Source organism: Oncorhynchus gorbuscha, linkage group LG08 (assembly GCF_021184085.1).
Source record: "Oncorhynchus gorbuscha isolate QuinsamMale2020 ecotype Even-year linkage group LG08, OgorEven_v1.0, whole genome shotgun sequence".
Classification (NCBI taxonomy): Eukaryota; Metazoa; Chordata; class Actinopteri; order Salmoniformes; family Salmonidae; genus Oncorhynchus; species Oncorhynchus gorbuscha.
In genome coordinates, this window is record NC_060180.1 from 68466162 (window position 1) to 68488235 (window position 22074).

General features: G+C 43.3%; 1 protein-coding gene across 2 annotated transcripts; it reads left to right on the top strand.

Moving 5' to 3' along the window:
- Nucleotides 1-1576: 1576 nt before the first annotated feature.
- On the top strand, nt 1577-14059 carry LOC124042104 (regulator of G-protein signaling 5-like). 2 transcript variants are annotated; one of them, XM_046360439.1, is made up of 5 exons: nt 1577-1728; nt 2225-2410; nt 11090-11151; nt 11295-11461; nt 13358-14059. In XM_046360439.1, the coding sequence occupies exons 1-5, from the start codon at nt 1685-1687 to the stop codon at nt 13517-13519; spliced, it is 621 nt and encodes a 206-aa protein (XP_046216395.1). In that variant the 5' UTR covers nt 1577-1684; the 3' UTR covers nt 13520-14059. The 2 variants fall into 2 exon arrangements, with proteins under 2 accessions (XP_046216395.1, XP_046216396.1); XM_046360440.1 differs by lacking the exon at nt 11090-11151 and having other exon boundaries at nt 11314-11461.
- Nucleotides 14060-22074: the final 8015 nt, after the last annotated feature.

Sequence of the window (22074 nt, forward strand, 5' to 3'; positions counted from 1 at the left end):
GAGGGAAGGGTTGGCTGTAGCATTGAGGGAAGGGTTGGCTGTAAGCAGTGAGGGAAGGGTTGGCTGTAGCATTGAGGGAAGGGCTAGCTGTGGCATTGAGGGAAGGGTTGGCTGTAGCATTGAGGGAAGGGTTGGCTGTGGCATTGAGGGAAGGGCTGGCTGTAGCATTGAGGGAAGGGTTGGCTGTGGCATTGAGGGAAGGGCTGGCTGTAGCATTGAGGGAAGGGCTGGCTGTAGCAATGAAGGAAAGGTTCCTTTAGCATTGAGGGAAGGGTTGGCTGTAGCAGTGAGGGAAGGGTTGGCTGTAGCAATGAAGGAAAGGTTCCTTTAGCATTGAGGGAAGGGTTGGCTGTAGCAGTGAGGGAAGGGTTGGCTGTAGCATTGAGGGAAGGGTTGGCTGTAGCAATGAAGGAAAGGTTCCTTTAGCATTGAGGGAAGGGTTGGCTGTAGCATTGAGGGAAGGGTTGGCTGTAGCATTGAGGGAAGGGTTGGCTGTAGCATTGAGGGAAGGGTTGGCTGTAGCATTGAGGTAAGGGTTGGCTGTAGCATTGAGGGAAGGGTTGGCTGTAGCAGTGAGGGAAGGGTTGGCTGTAGCAATGAAGGAAAGGTTCCTTTAGCATTGAGGGAAGGGTTGGCTGTAGCAGTGAGGGAAGGGTTGGCTGTAGCATTGAGGGAAGGGTTGGCTGTAGCAATGAAGGAAAGGTTCCTTTAGCATTGAGGGAAGGGTTGGCTGTAGCATTGAGGTAAGGGTTGGCTGTAGCATTGAGGGAAGGGTTGGCTGTAGCAGTGAGGGAAGGGTTGGCTGTAGCAATGAAGGAAAGGTTCCTTTAGCATTGAGGGAAGGGTTGGCTGTAGCATTGAGGGAAGGGTTGGCTGTAGCATTGAGGGAAGGGTTGGCTGTAGCAATGAAGGAAAGGTTCCTTTAGCATTGAGGGAAGGGTTGGCTGTAGCAGTGAGGGAAGGGTTGGCTGTAGCATTGAGGGAAGGGTTGGCTGTAGCAATGAAGGAAAGGTTCCTTTAGCATTGAGGGAAGGGTTGACTGTAGCATTGAGGGAAGGGTTGGCTGTGGCATTGAGGGAAGGGTTGGCTGTAGCATTGAGGGAAGGGTTGGCTGTAGCATTGAGGGAAGGGTTGGCTGTAGCAGTGAGGGAAGGGTTGGCTGTAGCATTGAGGGAAGGGTTGGCTGTAGCATTGAGGGAAGGGTTGGCTGTAGCATTGAAGGATGGGTTAAATTCAGTTAAAATATATCAGGCAGTTTTTGGTTTTATGATAAGGGTGGACATGAAAATGAAATATCTTTGTGAACATGTCATAGTTAACGTGTTTTAATATAACGTACAACACTAAATCAGAGCAAGTTATGTTTTTAAAGGATTTTGTGACATATTGCGTGGCCAGATCCCAGAGGGTGAATGACCCCCTACATGGGTTAATGTCCTTTGGGATATAACTAATGTGATGTCAACATGAGCCACACAGATGTCTCTTCTCTCTAACTCTGTGAACCTTCAGATGGACTTCCAACACACTGTGTGATTGGCTGGCCCGTCTCCTCTTCTTTAGGCCCTTGGCCAATAAGCTGTCTCTATATAGCATTACATTCTTGTAGGCGACAGCAGAACTTGAGGACAGACCATTTCACAGAGTGATTCTACAGACAAACTAATAGTGTTAGGCTTAGAGAATGTGTAAAGGGTTTGCAGTCTTACAGCAAACATGTATTGAGAGGTGAGTACAGTTCTATATGAGCATTCTGTCCAAATATTATATATTCTGAATGAATGTTCACCTTGTAGGCTATGTAAATACATAATCCATCTCTTTCCGATACAACAGTTTAATCTTAGGGCTCTGTTTGATTGATGATTTGTTACTTCTATGTAGGTTTTTGCCTCTCTGCAGTGCGTTTGCTTTACATGGTGCTCTATCAGGGTCTTTAAAAACCATGCCAACAGTTTAACACTTAAACCCTGTTTAGTTGTTTAACTGTTCTTTTAAACTTTAACACTTGTTGTTTAACACTTGTTCACCTGACTCCTAATGTTTTGTCTGTAAATGTACAGTATGTGTGTTCTTTTCAAATGTTCCCTATTCACTTTTTAGAATTAAAGAAATGTTGAGAATCTACTTACTAAGACTGATCTGAGTGATTCTGATTCAAAACGTCAGACAATAAATGAATCTTTGAGTGTGCCAGATTGTCACATTCTCCGTCTTCTTCTAGGGCTAAACATATCAAGGTGAAGTTTGGTACCCTGCTCCAGAGGCCTGACCATGAACACACTGAGAACGTCATCCCCTTTCAGAAGAAACCTGAGAACGTAATCCCCTTTCAGAAGAATCCTGAGAACGCCATCCCTCTTCCACAGAAACCTGAGAGATGTCTGGAGACGCCTCTGAAGTATGACAGGTAATGGAAAAGCGTTCAGAATAAGTCATTGGCCGTGTCCCAAATCTGTCTTGCCTATATTTCTTACATACAGTGGACTAATTGTACTACATACATATAAACATTAGGTTGTTATTTTACCTGATCGCTGTGGTCAGCATTTAACTGCACACTTTTGTCTACTCTAAAATAATTCCAAACAGTGCACTGTGCACCCGCCATTTCAGCCAGTCATCTCTGCCTTATGCAAAATGTCACTGTTCAAAATTGAACCACACCGCATTCTGGAGCAACACACACAACAAGTCTATTCGCTATTTTTTCATGCCTCTGAAAAACAGAAATGATAAATGGTGTGATTAATTATTTATTTATTTTTTGCAATAATTGTAATTATTCTGATAGGCTCATGTTTTACCGGTGTGCCGTACCCCCACTATTAATTTTTCTGGGACTCCGTACCAGCTAACTTTGACCCCTGTTTACATTTACATTTAAGTCATTTAGCAGACGCTCTTATCCAGAGCGACTTACAATGATCAAATGTAAACACAACTGGAGACACCTCCTCATATTTGGAGACAGGTCTACAGCTTTACGGTAGCTAGCGAAGGAGTGTAGAAAACTTTGGTAACTAATTGTAAATAACTTTAGGTGGCTAGCTAAGCATCTTTTGCCTGTCTACCCATCCGCATCCCTCTGGCCAAACGTCATGCCCACTAACTTCTCTTCTCCACAATGATGTATGGAGCGATCGATAGAGCAGCGAAATTCAATTCAGGATGAGACGTCTGGGAAAAGTATTTTGGCTGTGGAGCAAAGCAATTCACTGACTTACAATTAGTTAGCAACCGCACCACTCTTTGATAGCAAATGCGACCCAAAACAGCAAGGTGTTTCCAGAAATGTTTACTTTTTGATGTGCTTTTGACATCTTCACTTTCCAGAGTGTTATGCTGATATTGAAGCTTAAAATGTTTTTGCCAACATGATGTGTATACAGTATATATACACAAAAGTATGTGGACACCCCTTCAAATGATTGAATTCGGCTATTTCAGCCACACTCGTTGCTGACAGGTGTATAAAATTGAGATATAAAACAGGGTTGCAATCTCCATAGAAGGACATTGGCAGTAGACTTTCAACGTTGCACCTTCATAGGATGCCAACTTTCCAACAAGTCAATTTGTCAAATTTCTGCCCTGCTACAGCTACCCCGGTCAACTGTAAGTGCTGTTATTGTGAAGTGGAAACGTCTAGATGCAACAATGGCTCAGTTGCCAAGTGGTAAGCCACACAAGCACACAAAATGGCACCACAGAGTGCTGAAGAGCACAGCGCATAAAAATGGTCTGTCCTCAGTTGCAGCACTCACTATCGGGTTCCAAACTGCCTCTGGAACCAACGTCAGCACAAGAACTGTTCGTCGGGAGCAAATAGTTCTTGTTCGCTCCCAATGAACAGCTTGCCGCCCATGGACTCTGGAGCGTAGTGCCAACTGTAAAATTTGGTGGAGGAGGAATAATGGTCTGGGGCTGTTTTTCATGTTTCCGGCTTGTTGGAAAGGTGGCATCCTATGACGGTGCCACGCTGAAAGTCACTCAACTCTTCTGTATGGCCATTCTACGGCCAATGTTTGTCTATGGAGATTGCATGGCGGTCTCCTCGAATTTTATACACCTGTCAGCAATGGGTGTGGCTGAAATAGCCGAATCCACTCATTTGAAAGGGTGTCCACATACTGCTGTATATATTTTGGTGGGCAAAGGGTGTTGAACACCCTAGAAACAAATATGTTTTGCCTTCAGTTCAGTTGTTATTCTAAAAGTTCAAATGTTGATTGATATTGATAGTCATTCAGAAATGGCACACTTTATTTTGATATACATTACTTTGTAAATTGTACACAGTCTCTTTGGGAACATCAGTCATGTAGAGTTACAACTTGAGAAGAGAGCAATTAATAATGCTATGATCAAAAAGTACTAAAAAGTATATTTTGTATTGAACCAAGCCTTCAAGTTTTCCTGAGTCATTTCAAAGGTGCAACACAAAATGTATTTTTCCGCCCGGTTTGAAACAAGACAACGGGAACAGAGAATCTAGGAGAGAATGTTGCAGCGGGAAGAAAATACAACAATCGTGGGAGAAAGAGATGCTAACTAGCTAACTAGCATCTTCTCTGGTCTGTGGAAATGTGCATGAAGGAGAGAGAAACTCAATCAACTACCTTCATATGGAAAGAATCAACAATGGTGTTGAATAGCACAGGCTTACGCTACACAAAACAAGTCCGAACAAGACTGTAGCACGCAAGGTCTTCGGTTCAACACTTCGGCCACCCATCCGATATCATCATGAGGGAGTTTGAGAAATGAACTATTCAGAAGAATGCAACAGTGGGATACCTTCACTGAAGAATAACTTCATATCATCCACAGTCAAATCTCAGCGGATAGCTTCAATAGAACACTCTTATTAAAGGATACTGGAAGAAACGCAGAAACTGAACTGGAAGGATTACCTCAACATGGTTCATTTCAACAAGTCTTTCTCACTTGTTCCTTCACTTAGGATGTGAACTGGACAATCAATCTGGTGTACCTAAGAGACGAAGAAGGAAATACACAGTCTCGCGTTGATATGCAGAGAAATGGAAGACACATCAATGCGAGAAGCGTATGACATCATGACAATCTCATGGAGAAAATACACAAAACACAACAAATCTTAAAGAGGGTGGAAGAAAACATCAGTGGGACATAAACAGCCGAAGACTCATCCCATAGATACTCAGAATGGGGCGCAGTACCGCCTGTCGAAGACTCATCCCATAGATACTCAGAATGGGGCGCAGTACCGCCTGTCGAAGACTCATCCCATAGATACTCAGAATGGGGAGCAGTACCGCCTGTCGAAGACTCATCCCATAGATACTCAGAATGGGGCGCAGTACCGCCTGTCGAAGACTCATCCCATAGATACTCAGAATGGGGCGCAGTACCGCCTGCCGAAGACTCATCCCATAGATACTCAGAATGGGGCGCAGTACCGCCTGTCGAAGACTCATCCCATAGATACTCAGAATGGGGCGCAGTACCGCCTGTTGAAGACTCATCCCATAGATACTCAGAATGGGGCGCAGTACCGCCTGTCAGACTCATCCCATAGATACTCAGAATGGGGAGCAGTACCGCCTGTCGAAGACTCATCCCATAGATACTCAGAATGGGGAGCAGTACCGCCTGTCGAAGACTCATCCCATAGATACTCAGAATGGGGAGCAGTACCGCCTGTCGAAGACTCATCCCATAGATACTCAGAATGGGGCGCAGTACCGCCTGTCGAAGACTCATCCCATAGATACTCAGAATGGGGCGCAGTACCGCCTGTCGAAGACTCATCCCATAGATACTCAGAATGGGGAGCAGTACCGCCTGTCGAAGACTCATCCCATAGATACTCAGAATGGGGCGCAGTACCGCCTGCCGAAGACTCATCCCATAGATACTCAGAATGGGGAGCAGTACCGCCTGTCGAAGACTCATCCCATCAGAATGGGGCGCAGTACCGCCTGTCGAAGACTCATCCCATAGATACTCAGAATGGGGCGCAGTACCGCCTGTCGAAGACTCATCCCATAGATACTCAGAATGGGGAGCAGTACCGCCTGTCGAAGACTCATCCCATAGATACTCAGAATGGGGCGCAGTACCGCCTGCCGAAGACTCATCCCATTGATACTCAGAATGGGGCGCAGTACCGCCTGTCGAAGACTCATCCCATAGATACTCAGAATGGGGCGCAGTACCGCCTGTCGAAGACTCATCCCATCAGAATGGGGCGCAGTACTGCCTGTCGAAGACTCATCCCATAGATACTCAGAATGGGGCGCAGTACCGCCTGTCGAAGACTCATCCCATAGATACTCAGAATGGGGCGCAGTACCGCCTGTCGAAGACTCATCCCATAGATACTCAGAATGGGGCGCAGTACCGCCTGTCGAAGACTCATTCCATAGATACTCAGAATGGGGCGCAGTACCGCCTGTCGAAGACTCATCCCATAGATACTCAGAATGGGGCGCAGTAGCGCCTGTCGAAGACTCATCCCATAGATACTCAGAATGGGGCGCAGTACCGCCTGTCGAAGACTCATCCCATAGATACTCAGAATGGGGCGCAGTACCGCCTGTCAGACTAATCCCATAGATACTCAGAATGGGGCGCAGTACCGCCTGTCAGACTCATCCCATAGATACTCAGAATGGGGCGCAGTACCGCCTGTCGAAGACTCATCCCATAGATACTCAGAATGGGGCGCAGTACCGCCTGTCGAAGACTCATCCCATAGATACTCAGAATGGGGCGCAGTACCGCCTGTCAGACTCATCCCATAGATACTCAGAATGGGGCGCAGTACCGCCTGTCGAAGACTCATCCCATAGATACTCAGAATGGGGCGCAGTACCGCCTGTCGAAGACTCATCCCATAGATACTCAGAATGGGGCGCAGTACCACCTGTTGATTCCAAGATGAGAGTGAGGCAAATGTCTTCCAACCTGCAGTAAGAGAGCATCTTGAAGAAGCAGAAGCTGGAGGCAAAGCCGAGGCACCAGAGTAAACTCAAAATGGAAGTCATGGAACTGAAGAGGAACCTGAACAAGACCCAGAAAGGGTCCATAAGTAGGATGAAGGTCAAGCTGAAGATATAGAATGAGAGGATGATCAAGATCACCAGGAAACCAGAACAGGTGTCATGTAGCTTGTGGAACAAGCATTGTCTGTTCAAATGCAGGGGGGAAACTTGATTATCAGAAAAATACAAGACAAGTCAAGAAGAACAAGTTCACCGTGAAGTTCAAGAAGAAAAATTGTTATTACTTCAAATCAAATTTGATTAGTCACATGTGCCGAATACAACAGGTGTAGACCTTACAGTGAAATGCTTACTTATGAGCCCCTAACCAACAATGCAATTTAAAACATATATGAGTAAGAATAAGTAATACAAGTAGCAAGTAATTAAAGAGCAGCTGCTATTGTTATTTTACAAGACTATACACAGGGAGGGTACCGGTACAGAGTCAATGTGCGGGGGAGCCGGTTAGTTGAGGTAATATGTACATGTAGGTAGAGTTATTAGAGTGACTATGCATAGATGATAAATACAGAGAGTAGCAGCCTTGTAAAGGGGGGGGGGTTGAATGAAAATAGTCTGGGTAGCCATTTGATTAGATGTTCAGGAGCCTTATGGCTGGATCCTGGATGTCAGGAAGTTTGGCCCAGTGAAGAACTGGGCCGTACGCACTACCCTCTGCAGTGTCTTGCGATCGGAGGCCGAGCAGTTGCCATACCAGGTAGAGATGCAACCAGTCAGGTGTCTTGGTGTGCTTGGACCATGTTACTTTGTTGGTGATATGGACACCAAGGAACTTGAAGCTCTCAACCTGCTCCACTACAGCCCCGTCGATGAGAATGGGGACCTCTTTTTCCTGTATTCCACAATCATCTCCTTTGTCTTGATCATATTGAGGGAGAGGTTGTTGTCCTTGCACCACACGGCCAGGTCTCTGACCTCCTCTCTATAGGCTGTCTCGTCGTTGATCAGGCCTACCACTGTTGTGTCATCGGCAAACTTAATGATGGTGTCGGGGTCGTGCCTGGCTGTGCAGTCATGAGTGAACAGGGAGTACAGGAAGGGACTGCGCATGCACCCCTGAGGGGCCCCTGTGTTGAGGATCAGTGTGGCGGATGTGTTGTTACCTACCTTTACCACCTGGGGGTGGCCCGTCAGGAAGTCCAGGATCCATTTTCAAAGGGAGCCGTTTAGTCCCAGGGTCCTTAACTTATTGGTGAGCTTTGAGGGCACTATGGTGTTGAACGCTGAGCTGTAGTCAATGAATTCCCACATAGGTGTTCCTTTTGTCCAAGTTGGAAAGGGCACTGTAGAGTGCAATATAGATTGCATCATCTGTGGATCTGTTGGGGCGGTTTGCAAATTGGAGTGGTTCTAGGGTTTCTAGGATAAGGTGTTGATGTGAGCCATGACCAGCCTTTCAAAGCACTTCATGGCTACAGACGTGAGTGCTACGGTCGGTAGTCATTTAGGCAGGTTACCTTAGTGTTCTTGGGCACAGGGACTATGGTGGTCTGCATAAAACAGGTTGGTATTACAGACTCAGACAGGGAGAGGATGAAAATGTCAGTGAGGACACTTGCCAGTTGGTCAGCGCATGCACACAGTACATGTCCTCGTAATCTGTCTGGCCCTGCAGCCTTGTGAATGTTAACCTGTTTAAGTCTTACATCGGCTGCGGATAGCGTGATCACACAGTCTTCCGGAACAGTTGGTGTTCTCATGCATGTATCAGTGTTATTTGCCTCGAAGCGAGCATAGAAGTAGTTTAGCTCGTCCGGTCGGCTCGTGTCACTGGGCAGCTCTCGGCTGTGCTTCCCTTTGTAGTCTGTAATGGTTTGCAAGCCCTGCCACATCTGACGAGCGTCAGAGCCGGTGTAGTACAATTCGATCTTACTCCTGTATTGACGCTTTGCCTGTTTGATGGTTCGTCGTAGGGCATAGAGGGATTTCTTATAAGCTTCTGGGTTAGAGTCGAGCTCCTTCAAAGCGGCAGCTCTAGCCTTTAGCTCAGTGCGGATGTTGCCTGTAATCCATGGCTTCTTGTTTGGGTATGTACGTACAGTCACTGTGGGGACGACGTCATCGATGCACTTATTGTGTGCAATATGTGATGTGGTGTCCTCCTCAATGCCATCGGAAGAGTCCCGGAACAAATTACAGTCTGTGCTAGCAAAACAGTCCTGTATGTAGCATCTGCTAAGGAGGATATAATTATGGTCCGATTTGCCAAATGGCAATTGTACATCTTCATGGTGATAGTAATACTGTTACGTTTGCAAAGATTGGTAAATTCTGAGTCAAAATAAAGAGATGCACTTTGAGCGCACTCTGGGCCTGTTCGCCCCAGCGCCTGTTCGCCCCAGGGCCTGTTCGCCCCAGGGCCTGTTCGCTCCACGGCCTGTTCGCCCCACGGCCTGTTCGCCCCAGGGCCTGTTCGCTCCAGGGCCTGTTCGCCCCAGCGCCTGTTCGCCCCAGGGCCTGTTCGCCCTGTTCGCCCCAGCGCCTGTTTGCCCTGTTCGCCCCAGCACCTGTTCGCCCCAGCGCCTGTTCGCCCTGTTCGCCCCAGCGCCTGTTCACCCTGTTCACCCCAGGGCCTGTTCGCCCCAGGGCCTGTTCGCCCCAGCGCCTGTTCGCCCCAGCGCCTGTTCGCCCTGTTCGCCCCAGCGCCTGTTCGCCCTGTTCGCCCCAGCGCCTGTTCGCCACAGCACCTGTTCACCCCAGCACTGGTTCGCCCCAGCGCCTGTTCACCCTGGTCGCCCCAGCGCCTGTTCGCCCCAGCGCCTGTTCACCCTGTTCGCCCTGTTCGCCCCAGCGCCTGTTCGCCCTGTTCGCCCCAGCGCCTGTTCGCCCTGTTCACCCTGTTCGCCCCAGCGCCTGTTCGCCCCAGCGCCTGTTCGCCCAAGCGCCTTTGTTATTGTTTTTGTTTTGTTGATGTAACGGAGGAGAAATGGAAGAGAGGAGTGCGGTAACCATGGTAAAAAATCTGCCTTACATATTCTGCTGTTCTATGACGTGTGCAATGATGTCCGAGTGGGAAAATACAGTGTTTGTTGTTTGCAGTCATTTCTTTGATATTGTAATATTGTAAACGGACAAAAGGCAGTTTCAACAATTATGTGAAATAATTTACCCACAAGACCCAACCCTAGAGAGACAATTATTATTGTAAAAGCTCAAATGTTGAACTAAATACCTGTCATTAGATTTACAAATTCATGTTCTGCAGTGTTATGTTTCTACATTGTGAAAAAGCACATTTTCCATTGTGATACATTACTTTGGAAACTGTAGACTGTCTCTTTAACAACGTACATGACAGAAAAATAAGCGAATAAAAAAATACATTTTGCTTTCAACCAAGCCTTAATTTAAGTTGCCAAAGATGAGGATAGACAGGATTTGCCTGAGTCATTTAAAGGGTGCATTTAAAGGGTGCATTTAAAGGGTGCAACACAAAAGGAGCTGAATTCTTTAGAAATTCAGCTGCTCTGGAAAAGATCTGATGCGATTGGTCAAAAGACCAATTTGTGGAAGAAATATCATAATTGGGCTGCCTATGTAAACGCAGCCATACAGTTCCACATACACGCACACGCACCCACACGCTGGAAGTGGTGTTGGAGAGCCAGTAGGAGGCACTCTTTCCTCTGGTCTAAATAAAATATCCCAATGCCCCAGGGCAGTGATTGGGGACATTGCCCTGTGTAGGGTGCTGTTTTTTTGGATGGGACGTTAAACAGATGTCCTGACTTTCTGTGGTCACTAAAGATCCCATGGCACTTACCGTAAGAGTAAGTGTGTTGACCTGGGGTCCTGGCTAAAGTCCCATTCTGGCACTCATACAATTTATGGCCACTTAGTCATCCCCATCGTCCATTTGGCTCATTCATCCCCCTGTAACTATTCCCCAGATCGTTGCTGTAAATGAGAATGTGTTCTCAGTCAACTTACCTGGTAAAACAAGAAATGCAAACATAAAAACACATCTCTATTTTGTGGACATCCTTTACATTATATATTTACTTTACGTTATAATAAAATATGTCTCTTTCAAGACCATCAAGAGCGGAAGCATCGCAGTGGGGGAAGGCCCTGGACAATGTACTGACCAACAACTGTAAGTTTCAGCACTTATACAAATGGTTAAATATCAGTATTTTAACATATTCTAATGAGACTATGTTGCAGTCAATCATTGACTCTACTTTGGTAAACATCAAATCAGATAACTTACTGTATTCCTCTTCCTCTCCCTAACAGATGGTCTGGCTACTTTCAGGGGCTTCCTGAGGTCAGAGTTCAGCGAGGAGAACATTGAATTCTGGGTAGCCTGTGAGGACTACAAGAGGACCAGAGAAACAAGCAAAATGGAAGCCAAGGCTAAGAGGATTTATAAGGAGTTTATACAGACCGGGGCCCATTGGGAGGTTTGTTCTAATTCTCCTTTTTCCAGGGTTGTGTTCGATAGGCACCAAACTGAAGAATAAAGACTGAAGTAGGGAGGGACTATCTGGACTTGTCCAATAAGAAGCGCTCGTTCTAAGTTTTCTGTTGTGTGCCCTAATGAACACAACCCTGCATCTGATTTATTTTGTATTTTTATTTCACCTTTATTTAACCAAGTAGGCTAGTTGAGAACACCTTTATTTAACCAGGTAGGCTAGTTGAGAACACCTTTATTTAACCAGGTAGGCTAGTTGAGAACACCTTTATTTAACCTGGTAGGCTAGTTGAGAACACCTTTATTTAACCAGGTAGGCTAGTTGAGAACACCTTTATTTAACCAGGTAGGCTAGTTGAGAACAAGTTCTCATTTGCAACTGCGACCTGGCCAAGATAAAGCATAGCAGTGTGAACAGACAACACAGAGTTACACATGGAGTAAACAATTAACAAGTCAATAACACAGTAGAAAAAAAGGGGAGTCTATATACATTGTGTGCAAAAGGCATGAGGAGGTAGGAGAATAATACAATTTTGCAGATTAACACTGGAGTGATAAATGATCAGATGGTCATGTACAGGTAGAGATATTGGTGTGCAAAAGAAACATTGACATAGTTATGAAATGACAATGGGTATGATGTCAATCCTCAAGCGTAATTCACCAAATTGATGAGGACTTTAGTTTTGAAACTCTGTTAATATTGGTCACTGAACACGTGCCAGTCTTGTTTGGGTAGGAATGGGCTTTTACTGGGTCGTGTAATGAATAGGACGTGTGTTTGGGTAGGAATGGGCTTTTACTGGGTCGTGTAATGAATAGGACGTGTGTTTGGGTAGGAATGGGTTTTTACTGGGTTGTGTAATGAATAGGACGTGTTTTGGGTAGGAATGGGATTTTACTGGGTCGTGTAATGAATAGGACGTGTGTTTGGGTAGGAATGGGTTTTTACTGGGTTGTGTAATGAATAGGACGTGTTTTGGGTAGGAATGGGATTTTACTGGGTCGTGTAATGAATAGGACGTGTTTTGGGTAGGAATGGGTTTTTACTGGGTCGTGTAATGAATAGGACGTGTTTTGGGTAGGAATGGGTTTTTACTGGGTTGTGTAATGAATAGGACGTGTTTTGGGTAGGAATGGGTTTTTACTGGGTCGTGTAATGAATAGGACGTGTTTTGGGTAGGAATGGGTTTTTACTGGGTCGTGTAATGAATAGGACGTGTTTTGGGTAGGAATGGGTTTTTACTGGGTCGTGTAATGAATAGGACGTGTTTTGGGTAGGAATGGGTTTTTACTGGGTCGTGTAATGAATAGGACGTGTGTTTGCTGAGTAAAGAACAAAGACGAAAAGCTTCAAAGCGTCTATTGATGTGTCAGACCAGGGAATTAGTATTTACACACTTTACCTATAGTATTACACACCTGGCCCACTGCGTGAGGTTATACGAAGTACAGTGGTCCTAGACTGTACAAACATTACACAAATACTGTGTTTGTTTTTGAGAGGTATTACCATAGTAATCAGTCAATGATAGTCCAATGGTAAGATTAGGTTGTCTTACTGTAGAAAAGTTACGATATGATGATTGACACGATACTTTAGTATACATTTTCATGTAATATTCATTACAGTGCAATTTCTTAAACAATTCATGCTATATACTACTATCTAGAAAAGGTACATTATCTTTACTGTACTCTGTGGTCAACTTACCTATATTTTGTCACGTCCTTATTGATCTAACATACCGAATACACGTCACATACACCCAGGCTCTGTAACAACAGGATACATTGAAACATGGACCGTCTCATTATAAAGGCACTATCCCTCAAGTCATTCGATTCTAATGCTCAGCTGACTCTCTGCCTCCAACAGGTGAACATTGACCACATCACCAAGGACGTAACAGTAAGGAACTTGGGCCGACTGACTCCTATGACCTTTGACCTAGCCCAGAGACAGGTCTTTGCCCTCATGGAGAAAGATTCATACAGGAGGTTCCTCAAATCCAACCAATACCAGGAGATTATAAAGTAGACATTCAAACACTGATTGGCTAGAGTCGTGTCATCAGACTGATTGGTTGGTTGGTTGATTGATTGATTGATTGATTGATTGATTGACTTGATTTATCAATCATGTCATCGGACTGATTGGAGGGTTCGTTGGGTAAATGACTGATTTATTGATTGGTCTGTTAGTCATTTGTTGGAATCTGATATTTAAATTACACACTAGCACATATTTACTTGAACCATTATTCAACTGATACAGTATCTAAAGGAAATAAATATTACACGCAAAACACATTTTTTTTAAAGTCTTAATTTTAGCACTGCAATGTATAAATTAATACTTCAGAAATATGACGAAGAGTGTGTGTGTGGTTTGAGGAAGGATGGGGAGACAATGCAGTGACAACACAAGTTAACCACTATTCACATAACTAACTATGCACACCACCAACAGATGATATGTAATGTGACATGCATGTCACACCTCTGAAAATAGAAAGTGTTTTCATTCATTCATTCAATTCATTCAATCTGCAATAAAAAAAACAAACATGTCAAGCTACGTAACTTTGACCAATCTGTATAATTGATTTCACTGTTGGACATCAGTGTGGTTGCTCTTAAACCTCATGTTCGTAACTCTTATCGTCATGGCTTTGAAAATAGGCCTGGCGTCTCGAATGGGGCTTTCAAGCTGAAGCAAAACTGTTATACTTTGGTTGAAATTAGGTCAGCTAAAGAAAGAGGACTGAGAAAATTGCACCTTGTTCAGCTGCTCTTGCCTGTAATGATAAATAATAAATGAGTACAGTCAGTACCCAGACGGAAGCATTGCAAAGGAACAACCTTTGTGTCAGATTAGGGATTTGAAGGTGTTTTACAAATGTTATGCTCTTGACCACTTATTCATGTCACATATGTTTTTTGTGTGTGTGTGGGGGGGGGGGGGGTGCTCACGCTGCACTCTGTTCAGTGAGGTGTATTGATGTTTCTGGCTCCTCTCTGTGCCTTGGGTCAATGATTTGTTTCAGACGTCATCCCGACTCAAAATAGTCAAACCTAATTTCCATGAAGATGTGGACATTTTGTCACTACTTATTGTGTCAAACTCTTAAGTGAAATTAAAAAGTGGAACTATAGTCATCAGACCATTCGGTAGAACGACCCATCAAGACAATTTTCTGGTCAATTTGAAATGGTGCATTATGGGTGCGCTGTGGGCAATTCCACGGTCACGGAGACTCCGATGTTTCACTTTCAATTGTATGCCAAACTAAAAACCATTGATTTCAAAGTTGAACAAATCATACAACTCTATGCACAATGACTACTTTGAACAATTTACACAGTAAAAAAAACATACTGGGGAGAGTGTGGTAAATTGAGCAATGGTTTACATTCAGTATCACTCTGTCAAGGGAAATATGGTATCTTTACTAACAAAGATATCTGCATATATTTCAGGATGTTTCGGATCTCTGGAAATAATCAGAATTTATGTAAACATTAAAGTTTTGAAAACATAACTTGCCCAAAAAAGTGGTACCTTGGCACAATTCACCCCGGATCAAATCCAATTTTAAAGTTCCTCCAAAAGTTCTAGAGCTGCACCATCAAGAGCATCTTGACTGGCTGCATCACCTCTGGGTATGGCAACTGCAAGGCACTACAGAGGGTAGTGAGTACGGCCCAGTACATCACTGGGGCCGAGGTCCCTGCCATCCAGGACCTCTATTACCAGGCGTTGTCAGTAGCAACCACCTGAGGATCTGTCTTTTTCAGCCACCTATAAGTAAACATTTAATACAGTTTACAAATGAGATATGCTAAAACGAAAGCAACTTCCAAAAATGAACAGATTATAGTGATATTATGTCTGATCTCAAAAAACAATGTAAGTATATATATATAGGTGTAATCTAGAGCCAAACCTGTTGATTTTTAATCTTAGACTATCCTGTTATTGAATTATGCAAGAGAACGTGACACAGTAAGTAATGAGTCAGTCTAGACAGTGCAGGTGAGTGCAGGTAGGCCTAGACAGAGGAAGTTTTTGGTGGTTGCAACCCTGTTCCATCCCTGTGTTTATGCAAAATAAATATGTATTTATGCAAAGTAGGCACATAATTCTCTTTATTTTAACACAAAATATTTACAAAATATCTGATACATTTGACTGCATTCTAAGATTAAAATAAATAAATAGAATGCTGGAATTTCCACCAAAATCCCTGAACTCCATTAAATGTCAGTGGCAGTACAATGTTTCATGTGCTATAATCTAGTCAATAGTTTAAGGATTAACAACATTCCAAATGTTTCATGTGCTATAATCCAGTCAATAGTTTAAGGATTAACAACATTCCAAATGTTTCATGTGCTATAATCCAGTCAATAGTTTAAGGATTAACAACATTCCAAATGTTTCATGTGCTATAATCTAGTCAATAGTTTAAGGATTAACAACATTCCAAATGTTTCATGTGCTATAATCCAGTCAATAGTTTAAGGATTAACAACATTCCAAATGTTTCATGTGCTATAATCCAGTCAATAGTTTAAGGATTAACAACATTCCAAATGTTTCATGTGCTATAATCCAGTCAATAGTTTAAGGATTAGAAACATTCCAAATGTTTCATGTGCTATAATCCAGTCAATAGTTTAAGGATTAACAACATTCCAAATGTTTCATGTGCTATAATCTAGTCAATAGTTTAAGGATTAGAAACATTCCAAATGTTTCATGTGCTATAATCCAGTCAATAGTTTAAGGATTAACAACATTCCAAATGTTTCATGTGCTATAATCCAGTCAATAGTTTAAGGATTAACAACATTCCAAATGTTTCATGTGCTATAATCCAGTCAATAGTTTAAGGATTAGAAACATTCCAAATGTTTCATGTGCTATAATCCAGTCAATAGTTTAAGGATTAACAACATTCCAAATGTTTCATGTGCTATAATCTAGTCAATAGTTTAAGGATTAACAACATTCCAAATGTTTCATGTGCTATAATCCAGTCAATTGTTTAAGGATTAACAACATTCCAAATGTTTCATGTGCTATAATCTAGTCAATAGTTTAAGGATTAGAAACATTCCAAATGTTTCATGTGCTATAATCCAGTCAATAGTTTAAGGATTAACAACATTCCAAATGTTTCATGTGCTATAATCCAGTCAATAGTTTAAGGATTAGAAACATTCCAAATGTTTCATGTGCTATAATCTAGTCAATAGTTTAAGGATTAGAAACATTCCAAATGTTTCATGTGCTATAATCCAGTCAATAGTTTAAGGATTAGAAACATTCCAAATGTTTCATGTGCTATAATCTAGTCAATAGTTTAAGGATTAACAACATTCCAAATGTTTCATGTGCTATAATCCAGTCAATAGTTTAAGGATTAACAACATTCCAAATGTTTCATGTGCTATAATCCAGTCAATAGTTTAAGGATTAACAACATTCCAAATGTTTCATGTGCTATAATCCAGTCAATAGTTTAAGGATTAGAAACATTCCAAATGTTTCATGTGCTATAATCCAGTCAATAGTTTAAGGATTAACAACATTCCAAATGTTTCATGTGCTATAATCTAGTCAATAGTTTAAGGATTAACAACATTCCAAATGTTTCATGTGCTATAATCCAGTCAATAGTTTAAGGATTAACAACATTCCAAATGTTTCATGTGCTATAATCTAGTCAATAGTTTAAGGATTAACAACATTCCAAATGTTTCATGTGCTATAATCCAGTCAATAGTTTAAGGATTAACAACATTCCAAATGTTTCATGTGCTATAATCCAGTCAATAGTTTAAGGATTAACAACATTCCAAATGTTTCATGTGCTATAATCTAGTCAATAGTTTAAGGATTAGAAACATTCCAAATGTTTCATGTGCTATAATCCAGTCAATAGTTTAAGGATTAACAACATTCCAAATGTTTCATGTGCTATAATCTAGTCAATAGTTTAAGGATTAACAACATTCCAAATGTTTCATGTGCTATAATCCAGTCAATAGTTTAAGGATTAACAACATTCCAAATGTTTCATGTGCTATAATCCAGTCAATAGTTTAAGGATTAACAACATTCCAAATGTTTCATGTGCTATAATCCAGTCAATAGTTTAAGGATTAGAAACATTCCAAATGTTTCATGTGCTATAATCCAGTCAATAGTTTAAGGATTAACAACATTCCAAATGTTTCATGTGCTATAATCTAGTCAATAGTTTAAGGATTAACAACATTCCAAATGATTCATGTGCTATAATCCAGTCAATAGTTTAAGGATTAACAACATTCCAAATGTTTCATGTGCTATAATCCAGTCAATAGTTTAAGGATTAGAAACATTCCAAATGTTTCATGTGCTATAATCTAGTCAATAGTTTAAGGATTAACAACATTCCAAATGTTTCATGTGCTATAATCCAGTCAATAGTTTAAGGATTAGAAACATTCCAAATGTTTCATGTGCTATAATCTAGTCAATAGTTTAAGGATTAGAAACATTCCAAATGTTTCATGTGCTATAATCTAGTCAATAGTTTAAGGATTAACAACATTCCAAATGTTTCATGTGCTATAATCCAGTCAATAGTTTAAGGATTAACAACATTCCAAATGTTTCATGTGCTATAATCCAGTCAATAGTTTAAGGATTAACAACATTCCAAATGTTTCATGTGCTATAATCTAGTCAATAGTTTAAGGATTAACAACATTCCAAATGTTTCATGTGCTATAATCTAGTCAATAGTTTAAGGATTAACAACATTCCAAATGTTTCATGTGCTATAATCCAGTCAATAGTTTAAGGATTAACAACATTCCAAATGTTTCATGTGCTATAATCCAGTCAATAGTTTAAGGATTAACAACATTCCAAATGTTTGGGTTAACTTCTCCATTGGCCAACTGTTACATTTATTAGAATTGTTTTTCAAACCAAATTTTGATGACGGTAATGTCAGAGGAAGGCCCCAAACATTTTCAAAGACTCCAGCCACCTAAACCATAGACTGTTCTCCCTGCTACCGCACGGCAAGTGGTACCAGAGCGCCAAGTCTGGAACCAATAGGACCCTGAACAGCTTCTACCTCCAAGACATCTGCTAAATAGCTAATCAAACGGCTACCCGGACTCTCTTGTAGACACTGGAATCTTCACACACACTGGACTCTACACACACACACACACACACACACACACACACACACACACACACACACACACACACACACACACACACACACACACACACACACACACACACACACACACACACACACACACACATACACATACACATACACATACACATACACATACACATACACATACACACACACACACACACTGGACTCTTCACACACACACACACACTGGACTCTTCACACACACACTGGACTCTTCACACACTGGACTCTTCACACACACACACACACACGCACACTGGACTCTTCACACACACACTGGACTCTTCACACACACACTGGACTCTTCACACACACACTGGACTCTTCACACACACACTGGACTCTTCACACACACACACTGGACTCTTCACACACACACACTGGACCCTTCACACACACACACTGGACTCTTCACACACACACTGGACTCTTCACACACACACTGGACTCTTCACACACTCTTTCACTGACTTTTACCTAGTCACTTTACCCCTACTATTACAGTGACACCTTTACTTTTTCCACATTTTGTTACGTTACAGCCTTCTTCTAAAATGTATTCAATAATTTCGGCCCTCAATCTACACACAATACCCCAACATGACAAAGCAAAAACAAGGTTTTTAGAAATGTTGTAATCTAACAAAATGTGGAAAAGGTGAATGGGTCTGAATACTTTAGTGGATGCTCTGTACATAGCTACCTCAATGACCTCGTACCCCTGCAGCTCTGTACATAGCTACCTCAATGACCTCGTACCCCTGCAGCTCTGTACATAGCTACTTCAATGACCTCGTACCCCTGCAGCTCTGTACATAGCTACTTCAATGACCTCGTACCCCTGCAGCTCTGTACATAGCTACCTCAATGACCTCGTACCCCTGCAGCTCTGTACATAGCTACCTCAATGACCTCTAACCCCTGCAGCTCTGTACATAGCTACCTCAATGACCTCGTACCCCTGCAGCTCTGTACATAGCTACCTCAATGACCTCTAACCCCTGCAGCTCTGTACATAGCTACCTCAATGACCTCTAACCCCTGCAGCTCTGTACATAGCTACCTCAATGACCTCTAACCCCTGCAGCTCTGTACATAGCTACTTCAATGACCTCGTACCCCTGCAGCTCTGTACATAGCTACCTCAATGACCTCGTACCCCTGCAGCTCTGTACATAGCTACCTCAATGACCTCTAACCCCTGCAGCTCTGTACATAGCTACCTCAATGACCTCGTACCCCTGCAGCTCTGTACATAGCTACCTCAATGACCTCGTACCCCTGCAGCTCTGTACATAGCTACCTCAATGACCTCGTACCCCTGCAGCTCTGTACATAGCTACCTCAATGACCTCGTACCCCTGCAGCTCTGTACATAGCTACCTCAATGACCTCGTACCCCTGCTGCTCTGTACATAGCTACCTCAATCACCTCGTACCCCTGCGGCTCTGTACATAGCTACCTCAATGACCTCGTACCCCTGCAGCTCTGTACATAGCTACCTCAATGACCTCGTACCCCTGCAGCTCTGTACATAGCTACCTCAATGACCTCGTACCCCTGCAGCTCTGTACATAGCTACCTCAATGACCTCGTACCCTGCAGCTCTGTACATAGCTACCTCAATGACCTCGTACCCCTGCAGCTCTGTACATAGCTACCTCAATGACCTCGAACCCCTGCAGCTCTGTACATAGCTACCTCAATGACCTCGTACCCCTGCAGCTCTGTACATAGCTACCTCAATGACCTCGTACCCCTGCAGCTCTGTACATAGCGACCTCAATGACCTCGTACCCCTGCAGCTCTGTACATAGCGACCTCAATGACCTCGTACCCCTGCAGCTCAAGTTGACTAAGTTAAGCCGCCTACATATTTCTGTACTGAATTAAATATTACCACTACTTTTTACTTTTTTTTAAAAATAGGGCAGGCCTGTTGTTACAACATATCCCATAATGCCTTGCATTACGCCAGGGAAGAAATACTTCTAATTGCTCAACTTGACATTGGCTCCACCATTGTCTCAACTTACCCGATGGCCATTGACACTCCTTATGTCATGTTTTGTCATATATTGTCTTGTCCTTGTGCTTTCCCTTCTGTTCGTTTCCCCCTGCTGGTCTTATTAGGTTCGTTCCCTCTTTCTATCCCTCTCTCTCCCCCTCCTCTCTCTCTCTCTCTCACTCTATCGTTCCGTTCCTGCTCCCAGCTGTTCCTCATTCTCCTAACTACCTCATTTACTCTTTCACACCTGTCCCCTATTTTGCCCTCTGATTAGAGCCACTATTTCTCCCTCTGTTTTCCGCTTCTGTCCTTGTCGGATCCTTGTATGATGTTCGCTGTTCTGTGTCCTTGTCTCGCCCTGTCGAGTTTTACCTTCTTCAGATGCTGCGTGTGAGCAGGTGTCTTAGTCTGCTACGGTCGGTGCCTTCCCGAAGCAACCTGCAGTCTATGGTCGAGTCTCCAGTCAGTCCTCGCAACTGACGAGTGGATTTCAGTTTTCCTGTTTTGTTTTCTCCTTGATATATCCAGGATTATTACTTTTGTCAAATACTGGAATAAAGACTCTGTTTTCGTTAAGTCGCTTTTGGGTCCTCATTCACCAGCATAACAGAAGGATCCGACCAAGAATGGACCCAGCGACTATGGATTCTCTCTACTCTACTCTCGAGTTCCAGGGAGCGATGCTCGGCAGACACGAGCAGGAATTGTCTGCTGCTCGGCATGCCGTTGAGACCCTGGCCGCTCAGGTCTCCGACCTCTCAGGACAGTATCAGAGTCTTCGTCTCGTGCCACCAGCTACTTCCTGGTCTTCCGAGTCTCCGGAACCTAGGGTTAATAACCCACCATGTTACTCTGGGCAGCCCACTGAGTGCCGCTCCTTTCTCACCCAGTGTGATATTGTGTTCTCTCTCCAGCCCAACAAATACTCAAGAGAGAGAGCTCGGATTGCCTACGTCATATCACTCCTTACTGGTCGGGCTCGGCAGTGGGGCACAGCTATCTGGGAGGCAAGCGCTGAGTGTACTAACGATTATCTGAACTTTAAAGAGGAGATGATAAGGGTTTTTGATCGTTCTGTTTTTGGGAAATAAGCTTCCTGGTCCCTGTCTTCCCTATGTCAAGGTAATCGATCCATAATGGATTACTCTATAGAGTTTCGCACACTTGCTGCCTCCAGTAACTGGAACGAGCAGGCGTTGCTCGCTCGTTTTCTGGAGGGACTCCACGCTAAGGTTAAGGATGAGATTCTCTCTCGGGAGGTTCCATCCAGCGTGGATTCTTTGATTGAACTCGCTATTCGCATTGAACGACGGGTAGATCTTCGTCACCGAGCTCATAGAAGAGAG